General features: G+C 35.4%; 1 protein-coding gene and 1 long non-coding RNA gene across 2 annotated transcripts; one reads left to right on the top strand and one right to left on the bottom strand.

The window, feature by feature from the left end:
- Window positions 1-58: 58 nt before the first annotated feature.
- On the bottom strand, window positions 59-2,612 carry LOC139189972 (uncharacterized). The gene is made up of 5 exons (XR_011573843.1): window positions 2,274-2,612; window positions 2,063-2,133; window positions 1,816-1,889; window positions 1,287-1,509; window positions 59-1,195 (listed from the first exon to the last, which is right to left on the bottom strand). It is a non-coding gene; the product is annotated as an uncharacterized lncRNA (long non-coding RNA).
- A 1,859-nt stretch (window positions 2,613-4,471) lies between these two features.
- On the top strand, window positions 4,472-8,038 carry LOC103414059 (uncharacterized). Its single transcript, XM_070809391.1, has 8 exons — window positions 4,472-4,647; window positions 4,762-5,084; window positions 5,192-5,311; window positions 5,871-6,140; window positions 6,286-6,658; window positions 6,733-6,834; window positions 7,513-7,698; window positions 7,786-8,038. The coding sequence occupies exons 2-5, from the start codon at window positions 4,806-4,808 to the stop codon at window positions 6,334-6,336; spliced, it is 720 nt and encodes a 239-aa protein (XP_070665492.1). The 5' UTR covers window positions 4,472-4,647; window positions 4,762-4,805; the 3' UTR covers window positions 6,337-6,658; window positions 6,733-6,834; window positions 7,513-7,698; window positions 7,786-8,038.
- The last annotated feature ends 13,226 nt before the right edge of the window (window positions 8,039-21,264 follow it).

Raw genomic sequence — 21,264 nt, 5'->3', positions numbered from 1 at the left:
ATAGTTTCCACACAAAGCAACTAAAAAGACGTAGTACCAAAGAACCAATGAAGTCAAATTTTGCTTCCTATATATGGATAGCTATAAGAAACATTCATTCGTATTGTGTCATCAATATCATAATTTCAAGTAATCAGCCTACTACATAGAGAAAAAAACACAGAAAAGGGAAAGTAGAAAAGTAGAAGACATAATACTTGAGCATTTGGCAGGAATAGTAATTTTTAGAAAAAATTGCTAAACCGGCTTACAAATTCAATTGCTAAACATTATACTGTAACCCAAGACAAAGATAAAGTATCTAGTTTGTTTACAAATCAAAACGAAATATTGCTATAATCCGCAACAACCATGAATCATTTCCACATAAAGATACTCAAATTTGACGACACATTGAATAGCCAGCAAGCAAAGCAATATACCCCATGTGCTAACACAAAACTAAAAGAAAAGGAGGATTAAATCGGATCAACCAAATAAAGAATCTATTAATGTTATTTTAACCTAACTATAAAAAGGAGCTTTATAACGCCACAATCAATATCATTTTAACCCAACCAAAAAGAAAGTAATTCCATGTCATAAGTTTATAAACGCATAAAATATATAACCTTTCATAAGTAATCAGAAGCTTACAAATGCCAAGTAAGAACATACTCAAAATAATGAATTTCGCGTGCATATTTCAATTAACAAACCACAAATAAAGTGGAATTCAAATTGATAAACTGGCAGAGGAAAATGCATTAACATTTTCATACCATCCGCCTTGATGACAATATTCATGAGTATGAGATTTTCTAGAAATAGATAATGAAATGAGCGAGAAAATAACAAAGAATATTCATCCTTTGTCAACCAGAAGAGCAATCCAAAAACAACAACAATAAACATAACAAAAAAGAACCCATCTTTCAGTTTTAGCTCTTTGACACCTTTAAAAAAATATTACAATAAAATTTTGGAAATCGTAACTTATCATTCTTCAGAAGCATCTTTATGATTTCTAGACATATTTAAAAAAAAGAAAGTAGAAATATGAATCCACAGTTCCACACAAACAAATTAGTTATGAATTGAGAACTTTACCTTGCATGCATGCCAAAATCCTGCCAAGATCAGAGGTTGGAGTAGCCAAAACCCGAACCCCTTTGCCTGCCATTGTCAATACCCCAATTGTATTCTCCGGATTAGCCTGCCCAGTTTACAAACACCACTGCTGAAAAATTGAAGTGGTTTTACAATTTCGTAAAAAGAAAAACTTGATTAAAAATAGAAAGCCACACCTCAGAAACTATCCAATCTCTTCGCTGGATTGGATTTGATTGCCTCAGATTCTACCCTTTCAGCCACACCCTTTGGAGTCTGGAGTTTATTTGGAAAAAGTCCCGGAGTCCAGTTGTGTGGGGAGATTCATGCAGATGCTACAGCGCGAGCCGTCAGATTTGGACAAAGCGGCGGTGGTGGCTGTCTGGACTTGAGGATTTGTTCCAAACAATGTCCCAGTACCTGTATTATAAGTTTGACATATATCAAAGTTCAAACGAACCACAGATTATGCACACCTTCCTGCAAGTTTTCGAACAAATTTGTAAAATCAAGTGGAAGAGTAAAATAATAGATTGTCATCGCAAGAACTAAAAAATTTTATCTGTACTGCCTCACAAAACCGCCTCATTCCCTTTTCCCCTACTAAATAAAAAATGGGGTAAATTGAAAAAATATATGCTCTTAATCGAGAACTTCATCAAATAAACAACAATAAAATCTAATGTAATCTGTCAAAAACCAAAGAGAGTGATAATTTGAACTCACTGTAATGTCTTGGGCATCGCACACTTGCGGTATATGATTGATGCATCTGTTGCTCAATCAAATCATTTGCTTGGCTAAAAAGGTGAAAATACAATAAATAGATTCACATCCAATTTATGAGAAATCATGCAAAAAGAAAATGTAAATAATAATGGAATCATGAATGCGAATAAGAAACACAAACATGCCAAAAACAAAAAGCTTCAATTAAATTGATCACAAAATTCAGGTGCTCATCACTACGTACCAAAAAAATACTAAATCAGCATGCCATTACGTCCCTCCCCACCGTAACTAAAAGTTCTACCCTGTAAATATCTGAACATCCACAGAGACAAATTGTCAAACACCTAATGGGTGCGCATATACAAACATACACACAGACCTATATATACAAAAATTACCACAAACAAACACACATACACCTATAAATGCAGAAGGGGTGTCTATATAATCACCTTGGGGAGCATCTTCAGTGTGATGGAGGGACTTGTGGATGTCCATGGCGTAGTCGACCGTGTTTGTCCTGTTAAGGAGCATGAAATGGACTTGAGGATCTGCTCATATGGGTACATCTGATGCTCCTGCAGGAACTCGAGGAGGGAAAAACATGAAGAAATTTGGGTTTAGGGATCTGGGTTTTGGTTTGTCGTTGAATACTGGAACGATATGAAGAAATTTGGGTTTGTGGAGAGTAGCAGAAACTGAGAATGGCGAGAGAGAATCAAAAAGCAAAGAAAAAGCGGGAGAAGAAGTCGCAGCGATGACTGACTCGTTCCACTTTGCGAAGCGGTGGCAAGTTCGTAAGTAAATCGAAAGCTCTAATCTGAACAGCACGCGATGGCAATTTTGTAAATAAAATGAAATCCACCTCCAAACTCCAGCCCATTGGGCCTCACTTCATGCCATTGTCTCTTTGGGCTCTTAAGGTCTCATGGAATTTCTTTTGTTTTTTGGGTTTTTTTGTTTTCATAGGTTCTTTTTATTTCTATTTTATTATTTTGTTTTTATCAATTTTACCCTTTGATGGAATGGGGGCAGATTGTCTGCCCTCCTGTTGGATGCCCCTCCCATCCTCTCCTATTTGTGCGGTCACGGTTAAGCCACGTCAACATTTTCTATTTTTATTACTTTTGTCTTATTATTTCTATAAAAAAAATTAATATAAAATGTTGACGTAGCTTAACCGTGACTGCACAAATAGGAGGGGATGGAAAAGGCACCCAAACAGGAGGGCAGACAATCTGCCTCCTGATGGAATGGGCCTAAAAAAGAAAATATACCTTCAACAATTTTTTTTAGTACGACAATATATTTTATACTAAGACCATCTCCAAACCTGGGCTAAAAGCCAAATTACCCCCCCCAAACACTCTCCAACCCATGTTAAAATTTTAGGCTAAATGCCAAATGTTATTTCTGGGCCAAATACCCCCCAACTTTCCCCCCGGGCTAAATGCCAAATGTTTATCGGAATTTAAATTTTTTTAGATTAAAATGTTCATAAAATTAATTTACAATAATCTACATATTTATTTTTTTTTAAATTGATTTAAGAAAAAAATTAGCCTAAGTTCATTCTTTAATAATTCCGAGCTAAAATTTTAGGGCATAAAGGTTGGAGCAGAAAAGATGTTTATGGGCTAAAAGCCAAATTTTCCGGGCTAAAAAATTTGGCTTTTAGCCTAAGGGTTGGAGATGGTCTAAAGGATGCAGGAGTTCGGTTAAGCCACACAATGAACAAATCTAATTTGGTATCAATTAGCAATAAATTAAAAATGACAAGTTCACCAGAATAAAATCAAAGTGTTAGCATACACACAAATTTTAGTTGACACATTTTGATAAGTATGTACAAATTTTATCATGGTGTTTTTAACAAATGTAATTTATATATTGTCAAAAGGTAATATGAAAAAGGGTAAAAAATATGTGCCAAACCGTGATTTGAAGGAAAGAGAAGAAGCTGGTTTATTTTCGCACTCTGCGTTCCCTTTCTCGGCAAGGTCCCCTCGTCCCGCTTAAACCCTTGTCAGACACTCACCATACGGTTCTCTCTCTCATCTCTTCCTCTAACTGTTTTTTGTCTCTGTTTTTATTTCCTACACGAAAATAGCTAATTGTACTGGTTATCTGAATCATCCGGTTTGATCAAGACGAAAAGCTTTTGCCTTTTTATTTGTTTTTTGTTTTTGATTTGTTGCAGAGTTGCATGGAATTCTTAGGGTTCTAGGGTGAGACATTGTTTCGAGGATATTTGTTTTCATCAAGATATAATCTTTTTGGTTTTTTAAATAATAAATTAGTGTTTTTGTGCATATATCCTTCGTTTTTTCTTTTAATCAGCGACTCAAGTTTTTTTTTTAAATGGCGTTTTTATTTGTTTCTGGTTCCAAAACTGTGAATTCCGATATATTTTAGCTATTTTGTGCTTTTATGAGCTTGCTCATTGCACAAAAATTGAATGAATGGGTTTTCTTTGCTGGATTTTTTCCCTACAATTTGTAATTTTAATTGTTTATTTATTGCTTGATTCCGCGGATTACCCGCATTGCATTAACTTTCCGTTTGATGCTGTTAATCTTTTCAAATTTGTTAAGATTTTTATGAATACCTGCATAATAGTGTCCTGTAGTGAGACTTGGTGATGAAAGCATTATCTTTGTAATATTACAATCCGTGTACGGGTGCAGTGCCAACCAGTGCTTGAAAGTCAGTTTAAAGCGATACTTGTCGACAACTACTACAGTCAGCGTAATTTCTGGTTTGAGCTTGACCATGCTCAAACAAGTAAGGTGATATCTTTGTTGGCAACTACGGGAATCACTTCAGGTACATCTGTAGGTTCTTTACCACGGATTAAAAAGTGGAGTCATATGTTTCAAGCTCTTACCTCAGCTCGCACATTAGAATTTCTTCAACCGCTTACTTCAGAGGATTCCACAGAGTTCATTGAAAGAAACGATCCATTCAACGCCCAAATAGATATCATGGAAGCTGAGCAAGCGGAGGAGGAACTTTTATACATGAAACTGCAAGAGTTAGCACTTCAACCTAACCTCAAGAGTAGAGAAGGTGAACACACGTCGTTGTCAGGAGTTTTTGAAGATCATCATGTCATAAATGAATTGACCTTGGAGGACATTGAGAATCCAAGGGAGCCATGGGGTTTGGAGGAGAAGAGGGGAGAAAGTCCGCACTACTCTTCTGAGCAGAAGAGTGGAGAGGGTCCTCAATCCTTGACTGAGTATCAGGCAATCATTGCGAAGGTAAATGAACAATTAGTTGTCCATAAATTAAAATTTCCAATCTTAGGTATCTCTGTAAGCTTCTGTTAAATTACAACCGACCTTATGTGTTATTACACTTGTATCAGTTGATTCAAGAGGTGGAGGAGCTCAAGACTTTTAAGATTCAAGAGGTGGAGGAGGTCAAGGCTTTTAAGACAGAGTTCACCAAACAATCTAAAAAGATTGATTATTTGGAGCATAAACTGGTACTTAATACAATGCTAAGCCATGCAAGCAACATTCAGTAGCATGCATTGCGGATGCATTGTCTCATCATTGGCACTGAATAGGTTCAAGGCATTTTGATTGACACAAGAAGTTGTCAAACCTTTTTTTCCTTCGGACTTTTTGCTTCTGTTAACCACATACACACCTTCTGTTCTAATTCATGAATATAGGATTTCCACGTCCAGACCTGATGAAAGCGGTGTTTGAAAGACGAAGGGATATTTTTTTTTACTTTTATTTGTAGAAGGAAGCATAGTTTTGTCAGGAGTTCGGTTTTAAGTTCCTGCCTTATGTTTTTGGAAAATTGTTAGAAATTTTGGTAGAGAACCTTTGCTGTTATGTTTTTTACATATATCTTCTTGTTTGTTTGGGCTTTCCTGTTGTTTTGTTCTTTTTAGACAATTAAGATAATCTTTCATTGCCTTTCTTATGATCTGTGTCAGTCAGAACCCATGAACTCTCTATAGCTAATAGTTCATAATCAACTTCATTTATCTTATTTTCTTCTTAATTTGAAGTTCTTCACTGGCATTTCAGGAGCAGGCAGAGGCGGAAATTCGATGCTTAAAATTTTGTCTACGGTTGGAATCTAGGTCTACACCTTCCAAGGCACACACTGATGAGAAGGATACTGAATCATGGAATGTGCTGCATTATGATCCTGATGAGTCAATATATCTAGTTGGTGGATATGATGGCGAATCATGTTTATCGGCATTTGATGCTTATTATCCTTCTGAAGATAAGACGAAACCTCTGAGCCCAATGAGTGCAGTTCGTTCATATGCTTCTGCTGCTCAATCTATGGTAGGTTTTTTGGCAATCTTTATGTAATTGGTGGTAGCAATGGTCAAGTGTGCTATGATACAGGTATTAGATCTTGGTCATTTGAAATTTATTTCTTACTGGAACGAATACTTTCTTAACATCTATTTATGGTCGTTCTATGAAGTTGAATTGTACTGCCCTGTTACCGATGAGTGGAAGCAGTGCCCTTCTCTGAGAGAGAGAAAAAGGTAGCTTGGCTGCAGCTACCACAAACAACGAAATTTTTGCAATGGATGGTGGGAACAGAGTTGATTGCTTTTCAGATGTTGAGATGCTTGATTTAGACGCGGGACGATGGATCCATACACAGTCAATGTTACAAAAAGTAATATATATTTGGTCCCTTTTCCTATGATGTGTTTTTCTTGTACAAAAAGTTTACCTCGTGGCTCTTGATTTGCGCATCTTTTGTTGTTCCAGCGTATGGCTCTTGCTGCGGTAGAACTCAAAGGTGTGCTTTATGCCACCGGTGGATATGATGGGAATAGTTATTTGAAGTAAGATATTGAACCTCCTTTCTATTGTTTAGTTTTCCCATATCGACGGTTGACTTGAAATATTCATATCTCAGCACTGTTGATAGATTCGACCCCAGAGCACGCAGTTGGACCAAAATTGCCTCTATGCATTCGAAAAGGAGCTGCCATTCGTCAGTTGTTCTGAGTGAAAAAATGTAAGTACATTTCTTTGACTTGTTTCAATCAGCATCTCAGACGCGCTCCCACAATGACTTAGACATGGATATTCCGCTAAATGCACAACTCATGCACATAATTTGACATGAGAACTTGTCGTAAACTCAGACAGGTATTGAAGTTTTTCGGATTTCGTTTTCGAATGAGAACTTGTCATAAGTTAGACATAAATCACTTCTTTTGATGAGCATCTCTGCACAAGATAGTCCATGATTGCTCCACTATCCGGTTGCCTAAACCACTTAGGGCATCACTTGGTGTCAAGATTGAGTTGGATTAGTGATGCAGATTAATGTCTTCTAAGTTTCTCTTTGGCCTCTCTCTTTTCTGAATTCTAGTTCTAAACCCTAATTTCTGGTTTCTTGGTTGTATATCAATTAGATAACTCACTAGATTAAATGTATGTTAAAGGATGGAGTGGGATTAGTTGCAGGGGAAACTTATCCCTCCCAATCTTACCAATTTTTTGGGGATTGAAATGGATATGTTTCCTTCTTGTTCTACCTTTAACTTCGACAAAAAATTGAAGTTGACATCCATTTCTTCACTTCATATACATCGAGTCGTCAACAGCAAGTTTCCCTTTTATTTTGTTCAATTTTGGTGTTTTAACTTCGTTTTTTCACCTTCACAATTATGGACATTCACTTTTGCAGACATGTTCTGGGAGGCTTTGATGGAGATTCACTGGTCCGTAGTGTGGAAAGTTTTGATCCACAGCTCGGGTCATGGATGCGGGCTGAACAATGTATTTCCCCAGGGGATATTCAGCCGCTGCTGTTGTCGAAGATACCATATATGTAATCGGAGGGATGAAAGACGATGAAACCATAGCAGAGACGGTAAGTTTCATTTTATCATGCTTTCCAGTTTCCATCAGTATGAGCAAGACTTTTGTGGGTAATTTTAACAGTTCTATAAAATGGTAGGTTGAGTACTACAAGGAGGGGCAAGATTGGCGGGAAATAGCCACGATGACCATCGGTAGGAGGTATTTCATGTCTGCGGCTGCTTCTTCGACCTGATCGTGCAATGTTCGTTGGTGTTAACTTAGACAGGAAAGTCTTTTGGTCCATCAAATGTGTTTTTAGTAGAAAAAATGCATGGTGGGGATACTGGAGGATTGAAGTAAACGTTTTGTGATCTGACACTTTGGTTTGAGAAATTTTAGTGTTTCATGAATCGCCTCCGAAAAGAAAAACGAGAAGAGATTTGACCAATAGAAGGGAGACTTACATATACTCTCAGGATGCCACTTTGGCGTCACACACAAATAATATCATGTGAAAAAAGTTTAAAACACATGAAGTTAATGGTCCTAGACGCCAAAGTAGCTTCCTAAGGTTGTATAGGGTCAACTACTATAGAATCCATAAAATAATGCACTATTTAAGGTTCGACTTGGGCCGGTTCATGGAGTTGTGTCTTTGTTTGGGGTCCATAACTCAAGTAAGATGGGTCAGCTCCTAAACTATGGGTGGGCTTAACTACTATAGCCCTTTGGTTTTTTTTGTTTTTTTTTTTTTATCGTTTTTTTTTTGTTTTTTTGGGAACCTCAAATTGTTTTTTCTTTATTGTTGGGAACCTTGAATTGTTTTTTCTTTATTGTATAAAGTTAATATTACGCTCTAAACTGAACTTCTGACTACAGATGCGAGGATAAACGCTTTAAACTCCACTAGTTTTTTTTCCCTAGAATAAATATTGCTTTGTACTACGTTTTTCATAAACGATATTTAATTTTAAACTTGTTATAATTACGATTGATTTTCAACTAATCTAAATTGTTTTTGAAGAAGGATTCAAACTTATGTGTTTGGGAACACCACATTCATCCAAACTAATATGAATGATTTTAAAAACTAATGGAAGCCAAATATTAGATTTTAGTTTTCATGGTAACTACTTTGAGGTTTTAAGCTTCGAAAAAAAAAAATTGGAAATAAGAAAATTGTAATTAGTTACCAAACAAGTTTTAAATTTCAATTTAACAACAAAATGAAAATAAAAAACTAAAAACTAAAAACGAAATTGTTATCAAATGACACCATAACCAAAAAATTTCAATTAATGAAGATGTTGATCATATTATATAAGGAAAACTAATGTAAAGAGTTTGAAAACTTTAAGTTTTAACGATAAAGACAAAATAAAGGGTAAAATGAATAGTACCAGGATTGACTTTTTAGTGTAAAAATGTGGTTTTTCGTTAAAGTGAACAGTACCATGAACTTTTCGTTAAATTTCCCTGATTTTAAATGAGTCTTTTAAACGCAAGTGGTATTCAATTCAGAATCTTAAGGATTCAATTCAAGTATGGTGGTATTCAATATAGACTTTGAAAGTGTCTTTAAAATCTCTGGAGGTATTGAAAAAGCCAATGCATTTGTATAATTCAATGAATTAGAGGATTTGATGGACTCTAAGGTGTGAGGTATAAATATCAAAAGCCCTCACAAATCATGCATCCCCTCAAGATTTCAGCGTGATTCCTCTATAAATACGAGCAGTCTCATTTTCTACACACAGAGGTCTATATACTATATTTTCTCCTCTTTAGAAGATATTCTTTACATTTTATGGAATAACATTAGAGATGGGAAAAAAAAAATAACACTTAATTGCTGGAAAGGAATGACGAAGAAAAACAGGCAGCAAGGATTGTTCGTAACCAATATGTTCTTTATTATAATTGTTGAATAATACTCTTATTCAGAATTGAGACTTGGTTAAACCACTGCAGCCAAATATAGTCATATGATTTATTGAGTTGGCTATGTGTGTGGAGTTGATGAGTTTAAAATGAATCAATTAAAAAATCCATAAGACTCCACCAAAATCATTAAACTTCGTAACATAATATTTTATCAAATTCTTTTACAATCCGCGTTATTCTATCAAATTCTTTTACAATCCGCGTGAGTATGTGTGAATCATTTAAAATCCATATACTCCATGTGAGTTTATAATTATATTAAAATCTCTTAAATTTCTAATTGAATACAAAATCATGCATAATTATTAATTGGGTGAATCGCTCATATTTCATTACTTGCATGAATCATGTTGAACTCTCTCTCTCTCTCTCTCTCACTATCTCTCTCTCTCTCTAAGTTGGTGGAGAGATTAAATATCAATCCCACATTCTCAACGCGAACCTTGTTTTTTCTTTCTCCAAATTTTGTTATTATTTATTTTCTGAATTGTTCTTAAACATGTCATGCTTACTCACGTACCCAATTAAAAATGGTTTTTTTTTTTGTGATTTTTGAGTTCCATGTGCTATTAAAATTTGGATTTTGATATCATTTCAGTTTCTAATTTTCTCTGTGTTTATTAACCATATAAAAACTGAAAAATATGTGAAATTCTGTGATTTAATTAATACCTGAAAATCAGAAATGAGGATCACCTTGGGGAGACTAATTGATATAGTTTATTATCCTTACTATTTTATTTCGAAGTTCCTAGATTCGTGTTAAGTAAAAAGTCAATAATTCAAGTTATTAAAATTATTTACCGCTGCATATAATATTCTATGTCTGACTATTCATTTTCTCATATTAATTCGTGTCAAAGAAAGAGATACAACTCTCTATGCTATTCTATGTCTGACTATTCATTTTCTCATATTACATTTTATTGACGCACATGCAAGAAGAAGAAGATCGACCGAGCAACCTCTCGTTGTATTCAATCCTTAAAAACCAGTGCATATGTTGATGTTTAAAACTTATGGTGTGCCACTTAGTACTACTGTGTAGTAATATTTCTCTTTACTTGTAAGCGAGATTTTTTAAGTTCAATTTTCGCCAAAAGCGAATTTGAACCATATTATTACTAGCTTATTGTAAGACTTAACCTACTCGTCCATTCCGTTAATGTAGATAATATCGTTTATTAAAAAAAAAATACTACGTCGTGAACAAATACTCGAAGCCTCTAAATCGTTCAAAGCATGACTTGATCTCTTCCTAATTGTTCGTTTGGTCATTTTCGTAACTAAATAGTGTTTTTATATCCCAATCATGGACCAATCATGTTAGTCAACATCTCCACTCAGATCATTTCTGCGTTTATAATTTTATACGGTCGCTCCTAAATTATTCTAATTTGAGTTTGACCTATATGCCAAAAGTATATTGCTGCTTCATGATGGAGATGCATAGGGAGAATAATTTTTTTTTGAGTACATAGAGAGAATAATTAATCTATCATTAATGTGTAACAGAGGTATATACGGTTATCTCAAACAAAAAAAAAGAAAAAAAAAACAAACAAACAAACAGAGGTACATACAGAAAATATTAGACGATACTTTAGAAAAATAGAGACTGGGTAAAATTACTAAAGGGTAATACTAGGAAAATCAAAATTTTTAAACTAAATTTTGTAAAACCAAATGAGGTGATTGTTGATGATTAGATATCACTCAAGTGTTGATTAACGTGCTTATTTTATATTGTGACACATCAGTTGGTTTATAAATTTAATTTAAAATTTTAGTCTTCCTAATATTATTCATTACTAAAATATGAGGGGCTTGAAGACAATGAATTAGGTCAAAATGGTGAGAAGGAGTAAATGATTCAATTACTATGACATTATTAATTATCCTTATTGTTATATATTTACATTTGGTGTTAACGTCGTAGTTTTTGGGCCGAATTTTTTTTTGTAATGTTTGTGGTGACACTCCACTTTTATTGTGACATTTGTGATGAAAAGGCTGTTAATAAAAATCGTCATCTAAAACAAGTCTGCTCCCAAAGTTCCTAGAAACCGCAGATCGAGCAAAGTTTTAATCTTCTGTTAAATCTGTTGGGGCTGATGTTATTCCCTAAACGCCCTCTCTTCTCTTGAAGAAATGTCAAGCTTGGCCGCTTGATCACAAACAAGATGTTGACTAATCTCAACACGTTTTTATTCTGCTTCTGGTTTTCTAAACTATGATAACATTATCATTTGGAAGTGGGTCAAAGCTTCATTTTGTTACAATCACCTTCCCACAGTTTGCATTCACCATTTGACTTCCTTCAAATCTCAAGCCTATCTTTCCTCTAATCCAATTGCAGTCGAACTCTAAGTCATACCAAATCTTAGGACAGATACTTTTAGGTTTCTTAATTTAGTTTGAAAAGACGACTTTAACCTCCCTACCTGAGGCTCACATGTTTTTTTTCTTTAATGGGAATAATAACGGAAGTTTGAATTTGGACTAAATTGCTAATGTAGTTCGCCACGAAACTTTAATTAATAACTTTTTCATCAGAAACGTCAAAGTAAGAGCACGGTGTGACCACAAAGACTATGATTCTTAAATATTTGGCCCGCAAAGACTATGATGCTTAAGATATTTGGCCTAGTTTTTCTGACCCGATTCACAAATTTGCGATGAATCAAAGTTTCCAAGGGTTTGAACTCTTTTAGTTACTAGCATAAAAGGAGATTAATTAGACCATCTTCAAAGAAAATTTTGATTTGAAGGCTTATGTGGCATATGGATCTTTTTATAAATTTTGTTCTCCAACAAATATGTCAAATTTTTAAACTATTATTTATTACATTATTTACTTTTTATAGTTGTAATTAGTATTTTAAAACAAAAGATAAATATATATATTATGAAAAGTATTTATTAATTACTAAATATATTTGAAGCTGTTGCCAAATTTGACAACAATTTCCTATGCTTTCTTTCCCTGTCATGCCACATAGGAATTGGCATTTCGTTTGGAAAACAATTGCTGATATGGATTTTTTGACATCTCATTTAAATATGCTCTTTTTAGTTCATTTTTATGGGTCATTACTCATTAACATATGTATTTTTATCTTAATATAAGAACGGTGTATCTAACATTACAATTTAGTGTTATTATTCTATATTTGTAAGTAGACAAACGTGCATGATATTCATAAGTTATTGCATGCATCTCCAATTCCACCACCACATCTATTTTCGATTCATAAATCTCTCTCTATCTCTCTCCTTTGGCTTTGGGCATTTGATACTGAAAAGAAGTTCTGATTCCCAAGCAAATTGCTTGCTGATGGGTTGAATTTTATTGGTGAAATTCCACTATAAAATCTGATATAGCTACTTATTCTAGGCCATACCAACCGAGAGATAAAGTCGTGTTGCTCACTCGTTGGGAATGTGTTTGTTCACTTTGGGGAGCTGCCGGCGAGGCCAACCGGGCATGATTCGTGTTCTAGAAATTCCATAGTTGTATAAATGTTGTATATTTTTTTGAGTTTTTATCACAAATGATTCCTTGACCAATCACATCAAGATGATCATTGAAATTGAAAATCAATCAATATAGTTCCTGAAAATAGGTGTTCCAAATCAATATGGTCATTTCGTCACAATTCCGTCAAAAAATCTGTTATGTGGTAATGTGGCATATAACTGGACCCCACAAATGTAATTAAATATTATCACTTGAAATTAAAAATATTTAAATATTAAAAAAACTATTTTAATTTTTGTATAATCGAAAACTTAAAAAAAAAATATATATATATATATATATATAATAAAAAAAGAATAGACATCTTCTTCTTCCCCTCCCCAATTCAAAACCTTCGTTGCTTTTTAAAGCTTTCGGGATTTCAGAAATCCTTCACACTTTGGATAGATTTTCGTTACTAGAGTCCACCACATGATCAACCCCCAATTTGGTTGGTTGGTTATGTTGACTTTTTGTGTATATTCCTGTAATCTTGGGATTTTTAGTTTAATATGTTTTTTATGTAAATTATTTCTTTCCTTATTGATAAGATTGTAACATCTTATATACCCTTCCTTGAGAGATGAATAGAACGCACAATTATTCCAAAAGAACATTCTCTTCTTGGCACCAGAGCCTAGGTTAGAAAAAATATAAAAGTCGCGCGCCATGCGCAGAACCGAGAACCATCAGCACACCGTTCGACCAACGAGTGACGCCGTCGTTGCTGACCTGAGTTCACTGAGTTGATCGTTGCAGCCACCTACCACTACCCAATGTTGCATCACATGGCCATAAACCGAGGTCCAAAACCCAGAAATTACAGCTGCAAATCTCGATTGAGAGTCACCACCTGTGTCTGCAATTCCGTCTACACTAGAGACGAGACCCGCGAAACGGCTACTAACCATCTTACCAATCTGCAGCCCAACCGGTGTTCTGCAAAACTATTTTTTTTTGTGATCTGCAATTTTCTTGCTTTGTCGTGCTTCGAAGGAAGTCCCCAAGCGTAAGGAAAGGAAAAAGGAAAAAAATAAAAAATAAAATAAAAAAAGGAAAAAAAATAGATTGTTTTTTTGTGCTACTGCTTGTTTTCCAGGGTCTCACATTGTTGACCTCTATGGTTTGGAATCTTGGCCTTATTAATCACGTCAGACGTTGCACTCAACTCATGCAGAGCAATGACACGCTGGACTCGTCATCCTCGCTGTATTGAGTCGTGTGCATTGATTGCCAAAGCTAAGGTAGCTTCTGAACATACAAACAACGATGGTAAAGCTTTAAAAGTTTCTGCATCTGTTACGAATAATACATGGATAATTGATTTCGGTGCTACTGAAGATATGACTTGTGATTCTAGACAGGTACAAACCCTAAAATCATCCACCAAAACTGTTGTAAGTGTTGCCAATGGTAATCATGCCCCCATTATTGGGGAAGGCACTGTCTCCTTTCATATACCCTTAATCCTGATATTGTGCTTGTTGTTCCTTCTCTTGATTATAATTTATTATCTGTTGCTCAAATAATCGTCGCCCTACATTGTCTTATTATTTTTTGGCATTCTTTTTGTGTTTTTGAGGATATTCAGACTCGCAAGATGATTGGTTATGGTATAAAAAAATGGATGCTTTACTACTTGGAGCTGACATCGAACAGTACCCAAATGTTGACTCAAGCTCTTACTGTGAAAGGATCTCAGGGGGAGCGGAATAAAGCTTCGTAGGTTTGGTTATGGCATCGTCGACTTGGACATGCTTCTTTCGGTTATTTACAGAGGTTGTTTCCTAGCCTATTTGTTAAGAATGACGTTTCTAGTTTTAAATGTGGTGTTTGTGAACTAGCTAAAAGTCATCGTACTTCGTTTCCATCCAGTTTGACAAAAATTTATGTTCCATTTATGATAATTCATTCTGATGTTTGGGGACCATCTAAAACTGCTACATTTGGTGATGCTTATTGGTTCGTTACTTTTTTTTTATGATTGCACACGTATGACTTGGGTTTGTTTGATGAAGTCAAAAAGTGAAGTTACTTCCTTGTTCCAGCAATTTCACAAAATGGTGCAAGTACAGTATAAGTCACAAATACAGGTTCTCAAGAGTGATAATGGTGGCAAGTATGTGAACTCTGAACTTCGTGCCTTTCTGGATCATCATGGTATTGTTTATCAAACTACACGTCCATACACTCCACAACAAAAATGAGGTTGCAGAGTGCAAGAACCGTAATCTTCTAGAGGTTGTATGTGCTTTCTTACTCAAAGGGCGTTTCCCGTTATCCTATTGGGGAGAAACTCTCACCTCAGCTGCATATCTCATTAATCGCTTTCCATCCCGATCAGTTGATTTTCAGACACCTCTTCAGGCTCTTTCCTCCCATGTTGATGCTCATGCAGTTCCAAATCTTTCACCTCACGTGTTTGGATGTGTGGCTTTCGTTTATTTCCATAAACAACAGAGGAGTAAGCTTGAACCTTGAGCCTTACAATGCGTGTTTGTAGAGGTATACCTCTAATAAAAAAGGATATCGCTGCTATCATCCTCCAACAAAAAAGATGTTTGTCACTGTGGATGTTACATTTCATGAAAACGATATGTACTTTGCCCATTTTGAGTCTGCACTTCAGGGGGAAAATCAGACAAAAGTTCAAACTCTTGATTATACTATTCTTGATGTGAATCATTTGGGATTAAGTGGTGATGTATTGGAAACAAGTGGTGATGATTCACAAAAACATAATGATGTGAATCATTTGGACTTAAGTGGTGATGTATTAGAGACAAGTGGTGATGATTCATAAGAAAATAATGATGTGAATGACTTGGAATTAAGTGGTAATGCCTTGGAGTTAAATAGTGATCATTCACATGAAAACAATGTTGATGAACAGACACCATCAAAAAATTCATTGCCTTTATCACCATTGGACAACTTACTGCCAGCCTCATCACCATTGGACAACTCATTATCGCCAGCTACCTCACAGTCGGTCTCACCACCCTTGAGCCCTAATAACCATAATCAATCGTCTTCGATCCCGGATGCACCACCACCACATCATCTCCCTAACCGTGTCAACCGAGGTATTCCTAAACTTACTTACGAAGCTGACCCTAAATGCAAAACTAGGTACCCGGTGAATAGACCCAACCAAGAATCTAATGTGTTTTACCAGTTAGGTAATTATGTGTTTACCAGCCACCTATCAGAATTAAATAAGTCATTTATGTTTCAATTATTTACTGTATCTATTCTTAACAGTGTGCATGAGGATTTAGCTGATCCATGTTGGCAAGCATCAATGAATGAAGAATTGAAGTCGTTGAAGAAGAATGCTAATAGGGAGATCATGGACTTGCTAGCTGGCAAGAAACCTGTGGGATACAAATGGGTCTATACTGTCAAGTACAAAGTTGATGGGATAATGGATCGTTTCAAGGCAAGACTGGTAGCAAAATGGTACACTAAAAAATATGGAATCGATTATACATATACATTTGCCCATGTGGCCAAGATCAACACAGTTCATGTTTTGTTGTCCTTGGCTGCGAATCTTAATTGGCCCTTACAACAGTTTGATGTGAAGAATGCCTTCTTGCATGGAGATTTGACAGAAGAAATTTATATGGATCTTCTACCAAGATGTAGTGCTCCGGATAAATACAAAAAAAGGTATGCAAGTTGAAGAAATCCTTGTATGGTTTGAAGCAGTCCCCTCAAGCATGGTTTGGAAGTTCACAAAATCTATAAGAGCATTTGGTTACATACAAAGTAATTCCGATCATACTCTGTTTTTGAAAAGATGAAATGGGAAGCTTATTGTACTCATTGTGTATGTAGATGATATGGTTGTAACATGGAATGATCCGGAAGAACGTGCGGCCTTGCAATGATACTTGTTTACAGAATTTGAGATGAAAGATCTTAGATCCCTAAAACATTTTCTAGGGATTGAGGTGTCGAGAAGCAATTATGGAATTTACTTATCTTAGAGGAAGTATATTATTGATTTGCTACACAAAACCGGCATGTCAGCTTGTCAGTCAGTAGCTACACCAATAGAGGAATGATTGAAGCTTAGTGTTGATCCGAATCAAGTACCAATTGACAAAGGGAGATACCAAAAGTTAGTAGGCCGTTTAATGTACTTGGCACACACAAGACCAGACCTTGCATATGCCTTGAGTGTAGTGAGTCAATACATGCATTATCCTGGAGAACACCATATGAATGCAGTGATGTGGATTTTGAGATATTTGAAGGGAAGCTCAGGCAAAGGAATTTTGTTTAAAAAGAATAATCATCTTAGAGTTGAAGGTTATACTGATACAGATTGGGCAGGATCAGTGGATGACATGCGCTCGACATCAGGTTACTTGACATTCGTTGGGGGTAATTTGGTTACATGGAGAAGTAAGAAACAAAATGTGGTTGCCCGATCTACTGCAGAAGTTGAATACAGAGGTATGGCCTTAGGGATTTGTGAAATTTTATGGCTTAAGCTTCTGCTAAGGGATCTGGGTATAAAACATGATTAGCCTATGAAATTGTTTTGTGATAATAAAGTTGCCCGTGACATTGCACATAATCCAGTACAACACGATAGAACAAAGCATGTTGAAGTTGACCAGTTCTTCATCAAAGAAAAATTGGAAGGGAAGATAATTGAGGTACCGACAATAAGAACGGAAGATCAGTTGGCAAATATCCTCACAAAGGTTGTTTCAAGTCATAAGTTTTCAAGTTTCTTACACAAGTTGGGCATGTGTAACATATATGCACCAACTTGAGGGGGAGTGTTGACTTTTTGTGTATATTCCTGTAATCTTGGGATTCTTAGTTTAATATGTTTTTTATGTAAATTATTTCTTTCCTTATTGATAGGATTGTAACATCTTATAAATCCCACCTTGAGAGATGAATATAACACACAATTATTCCAAAAGAACATTCTCTTCTAGTTAAATAGTTAACATCGGCATCGCCTTTTCTTGGGCTTCAGCTCTAGTGGCTTCCATTCCTTCGCCACAACCATCGCCTTCTCTTCCTCATCGGAACTTGCTAAAAACTCACCATCCTCAACCAAGTTTGTCCCACCAAGACTCAATCCCAACTCGCCGGACTCGATCCGTGGCGCAGTCGAATCCCAAACCCAACTCAACCAAGTTTTTCCATTTTTATTTTTTTAAGTTATTAATTATATAAAAATAAAATTTTAATTATTTACATATTTTTAGTTTCACATGGTAATATTTAATTAGATTTGTGGGACTCACTTATGTGCCACGTCAGCACATAATAGAATTTTTGACGGAATTATGACAAAATGACCACATTGATTTGCGACACCTATTTTCAGGGACTGCATTGATTGATTTTCAATTTCAGGGACCATCTTGATGAAGTTAGTCAATTTCAGGGACAATTTGTGATAAAGACCTTATTTTTTTGTCAAACGATAGAGTTTGTTAGATTAGCCACCTGCAGGGTTTAAATCCACACCGTTATGCAATGGCTCAACATATTTTTACCACTGTGGTAAAGGGCCACTTTCTATAAATGATGTATATTCAATGTGGGCAAACTTGGGGAAAAACTCAATTTGTCAAAGACATTTATTTACATTGTTTTAAGTGTACTGTGTACGGAGAGATGACGACAAACGACGATGGAGGTTGCTGGTTAGTCCGGTGGGTAAGGTTATCAAATATTCAAATAGGCGGGTTATTAGCTTTCTCTTAACTATACCGATAGTATTCCAATTTAAGTTACTGAAATTCGCCTATTGTTAGGTATTGGGTTTTTTTCCCATACACTTATATATTCTATACTATATTCTTAATTCCCAATGTGGGACTTATATTCAACAAAGATTGTATTGGCTTTTCGTTTTATTTCTTCTTTATCTATCATTTTAGTATAGTTATAATTTACAAGGGGAAATAACTTGGCTACCCAAAAGATGAGGAGGAGTTCCTTCTCAAAATATTTTGTGATTGTTTAAGAAAATTCATGCATGAATCGTTAATATATGAATCACTATGTAAAGACTATTTTTACAAAAAAACAAAAAAACAAAAAAAAAATCAATTAAAATTAAGGTCATTTAGTCGATTAAATATAGCAAATATATAGATGGTTCGTAATGGTTTTACTTAAGTCTTTTTTATATAGTTCGATAACTACACGATCTCATTTTTTATTGATTTTTTTACAAAGATTTACAGAGTCACTTATTATATTAACAATTTTGATCATAAGTACAAAGTTATGTAAATTGGTAGCTAAATGTTTTGGAGGAATTCGATCCTCATTTTTATCATTCTTGAGTAGCCAAGCATTGTAATTAATATGAGTTTTAAGTCTCATGTGCTTGGCGAATTATGTAAGATCCAACATCGCCCAGGGGTGAAGATCCTGTAAGCCTTATATGTATATTCTCATCTCTACCTAGCATGAGGCCTTTTGGGAGCTCACTAGCTTCGGGTTCCATCGGAACTCCGAAGTAAAGTGAGTTCGCGCGAGAGCAATCCCATGATCGGTGACCCATTGGGAAGTTCTCGCGTGAATTCCCAGAAACAAAACCGTGAGGGCGTGTTCGAGGTCCAAAGTGGACAATATCGTGCTACAGCGGAGTCGAGCCCTGGATGTGGTGGGGACCCGGGCCAGGATGTGACAATTTGGTATCAGAGCCAATCCCTGGTCGGAAGTGTGCCGACGAGGAAGTGGGGCCCCTAAAGGGTGTGGATTGTAAGATTTGACATCGCCAGGGGTGAGGATCTTGTAAGCCTTATATGTATATTCTCATCTCTACCTAGCACGAGACCTTTTGGGAGCTCATTGGCTTCGAGTTTCATCAGAACTCCGAAGTTAAACGTGTTCGCGCGAAAGCAATCCCATGATGGGTGACCCACTGGGAAGTTCTCGTGTGAGTTCCTAGAAACAAAACCGTAAGGGTGTGGTCGTGGCCCAAAGTGGACAGTATTGTGCTACGGCGGAGTCGAGCTCGGGATGTGGTGGGGACCCGGGCCGAGATGTGACAAATTATGCACCATTAATAATAGGATGATGATTTCACACACTTCATTTCACCTCCGACATACCTTTTCAATTTATTTTTTAATTATTTGCTCTTTTCAAGAATTTAGATAAATACAAAGGGATACTACACAATTCGGGTCCAAAAAAGTAGAACCCCTCCAAAATTCCCAACTACATATATAAATGCTAGCCTTTTGGCAATTGGTTTTTTTTTTTTTTGTTTAAAAATAAGTTTTATATTTGTTTTAGATCTAATTACATATTTTTTTAATTAAAGAAATTCAAAAATAAAGAAAGAATAATTAACCACTCACAAAGTGAGTTCGAAAATTCATTTAAAACGTGTAGAATTACCATTTTGTACCTATTTTGTTTGGGTAGTTGTTCAATGTTCTTCTCTATCAAAGTGAGGGTATTATAGGAATATTGATAGTTTTACCATCTTCACTAAATTAAAAAAATGTGTGGAAGGTAAAATGGAGTGCGTGAAAATTACCACTTTTAATAAACATAAAATTTTGTAAATCAAGCATATAGTAAATTGACAAGGATTTGTTAAGGAGCCAAATTAATTCTTAATATCGACCTATCTCAACAAGTTATAAAGTTTCAACTAGCCAAGACCTAAATATGGCCTTTTCTCTAATATATTTTTTAGTGTATAGGCAAAACAAGGATAATGACTTGTGCAATTCGGGTCTTGAAAAATAGCAACCCTCTAATTTTTCCAACTACACGCGCGCGCGCGCACACACACACTAGCCTTTCTTCCAACTACATATATAAAATATGCAATTCGGGTGTAGCTGTTGCCTTTTTAAATTTTTAAATTTAAGTTTTGTTTATGTTTTAAGTCTAGTTACATATTTTTTTTAATAAAAAAAATCAAAACCAAAGGAAGAATAATTAATTCCCCACGATGTGCTGGAATATTGATTTAAAATATGTAAATTACAATTTTATTTGAGTAGTTGTTCATTATTCTTCTCTACTAAAGTGAGACAATATAAGGATATTGAAAGCTTCACAAGATGTGCTAACTTTCTAGCTGCGCTTCTGCCTATTTCAACCCGTTAAAAGTTATTCGTCTTCCATAAATTCAAAGTTACTGGTATGTTTATCGAAACC

This window comes from Malus domestica, chromosome 12 (assembly GCF_042453785.1).
Source record: "Malus domestica chromosome 12, GDT2T_hap1".
Lineage (NCBI taxonomy): Eukaryota > Viridiplantae > Streptophyta > Magnoliopsida > Rosales > Rosaceae > Malus > Malus domestica.
Note: the sequence above shows the minus strand (reverse complement) of the source record. Positions and strands in the feature narration are given on the sequence as shown.

Excerpts from the sequence above, each read along its gene's own strand:
- LOC103414059 (XM_070809391.1), top strand. The coding sequence starts at position 4,806 with ATGGAAGCTGAGCAAGCGGAGGAGGAACTTTTATACATGAAACTGCAA. Across the intron at positions 5,085-5,191 it reads ATCAGGCAATCATTGCGAAG|TTGATTCAAGAGGTGGAGGA; the intron begins GTAAATGAACAA and ends CACTTGTATCAG. Across the intron at positions 6,141-6,285 it reads CTTCTGCTGCTCAATCTATG|TTGAATTGTACTGCCCTGTT; the intron begins GTAGGTTTTTTG and ends CGTTCTATGAAG.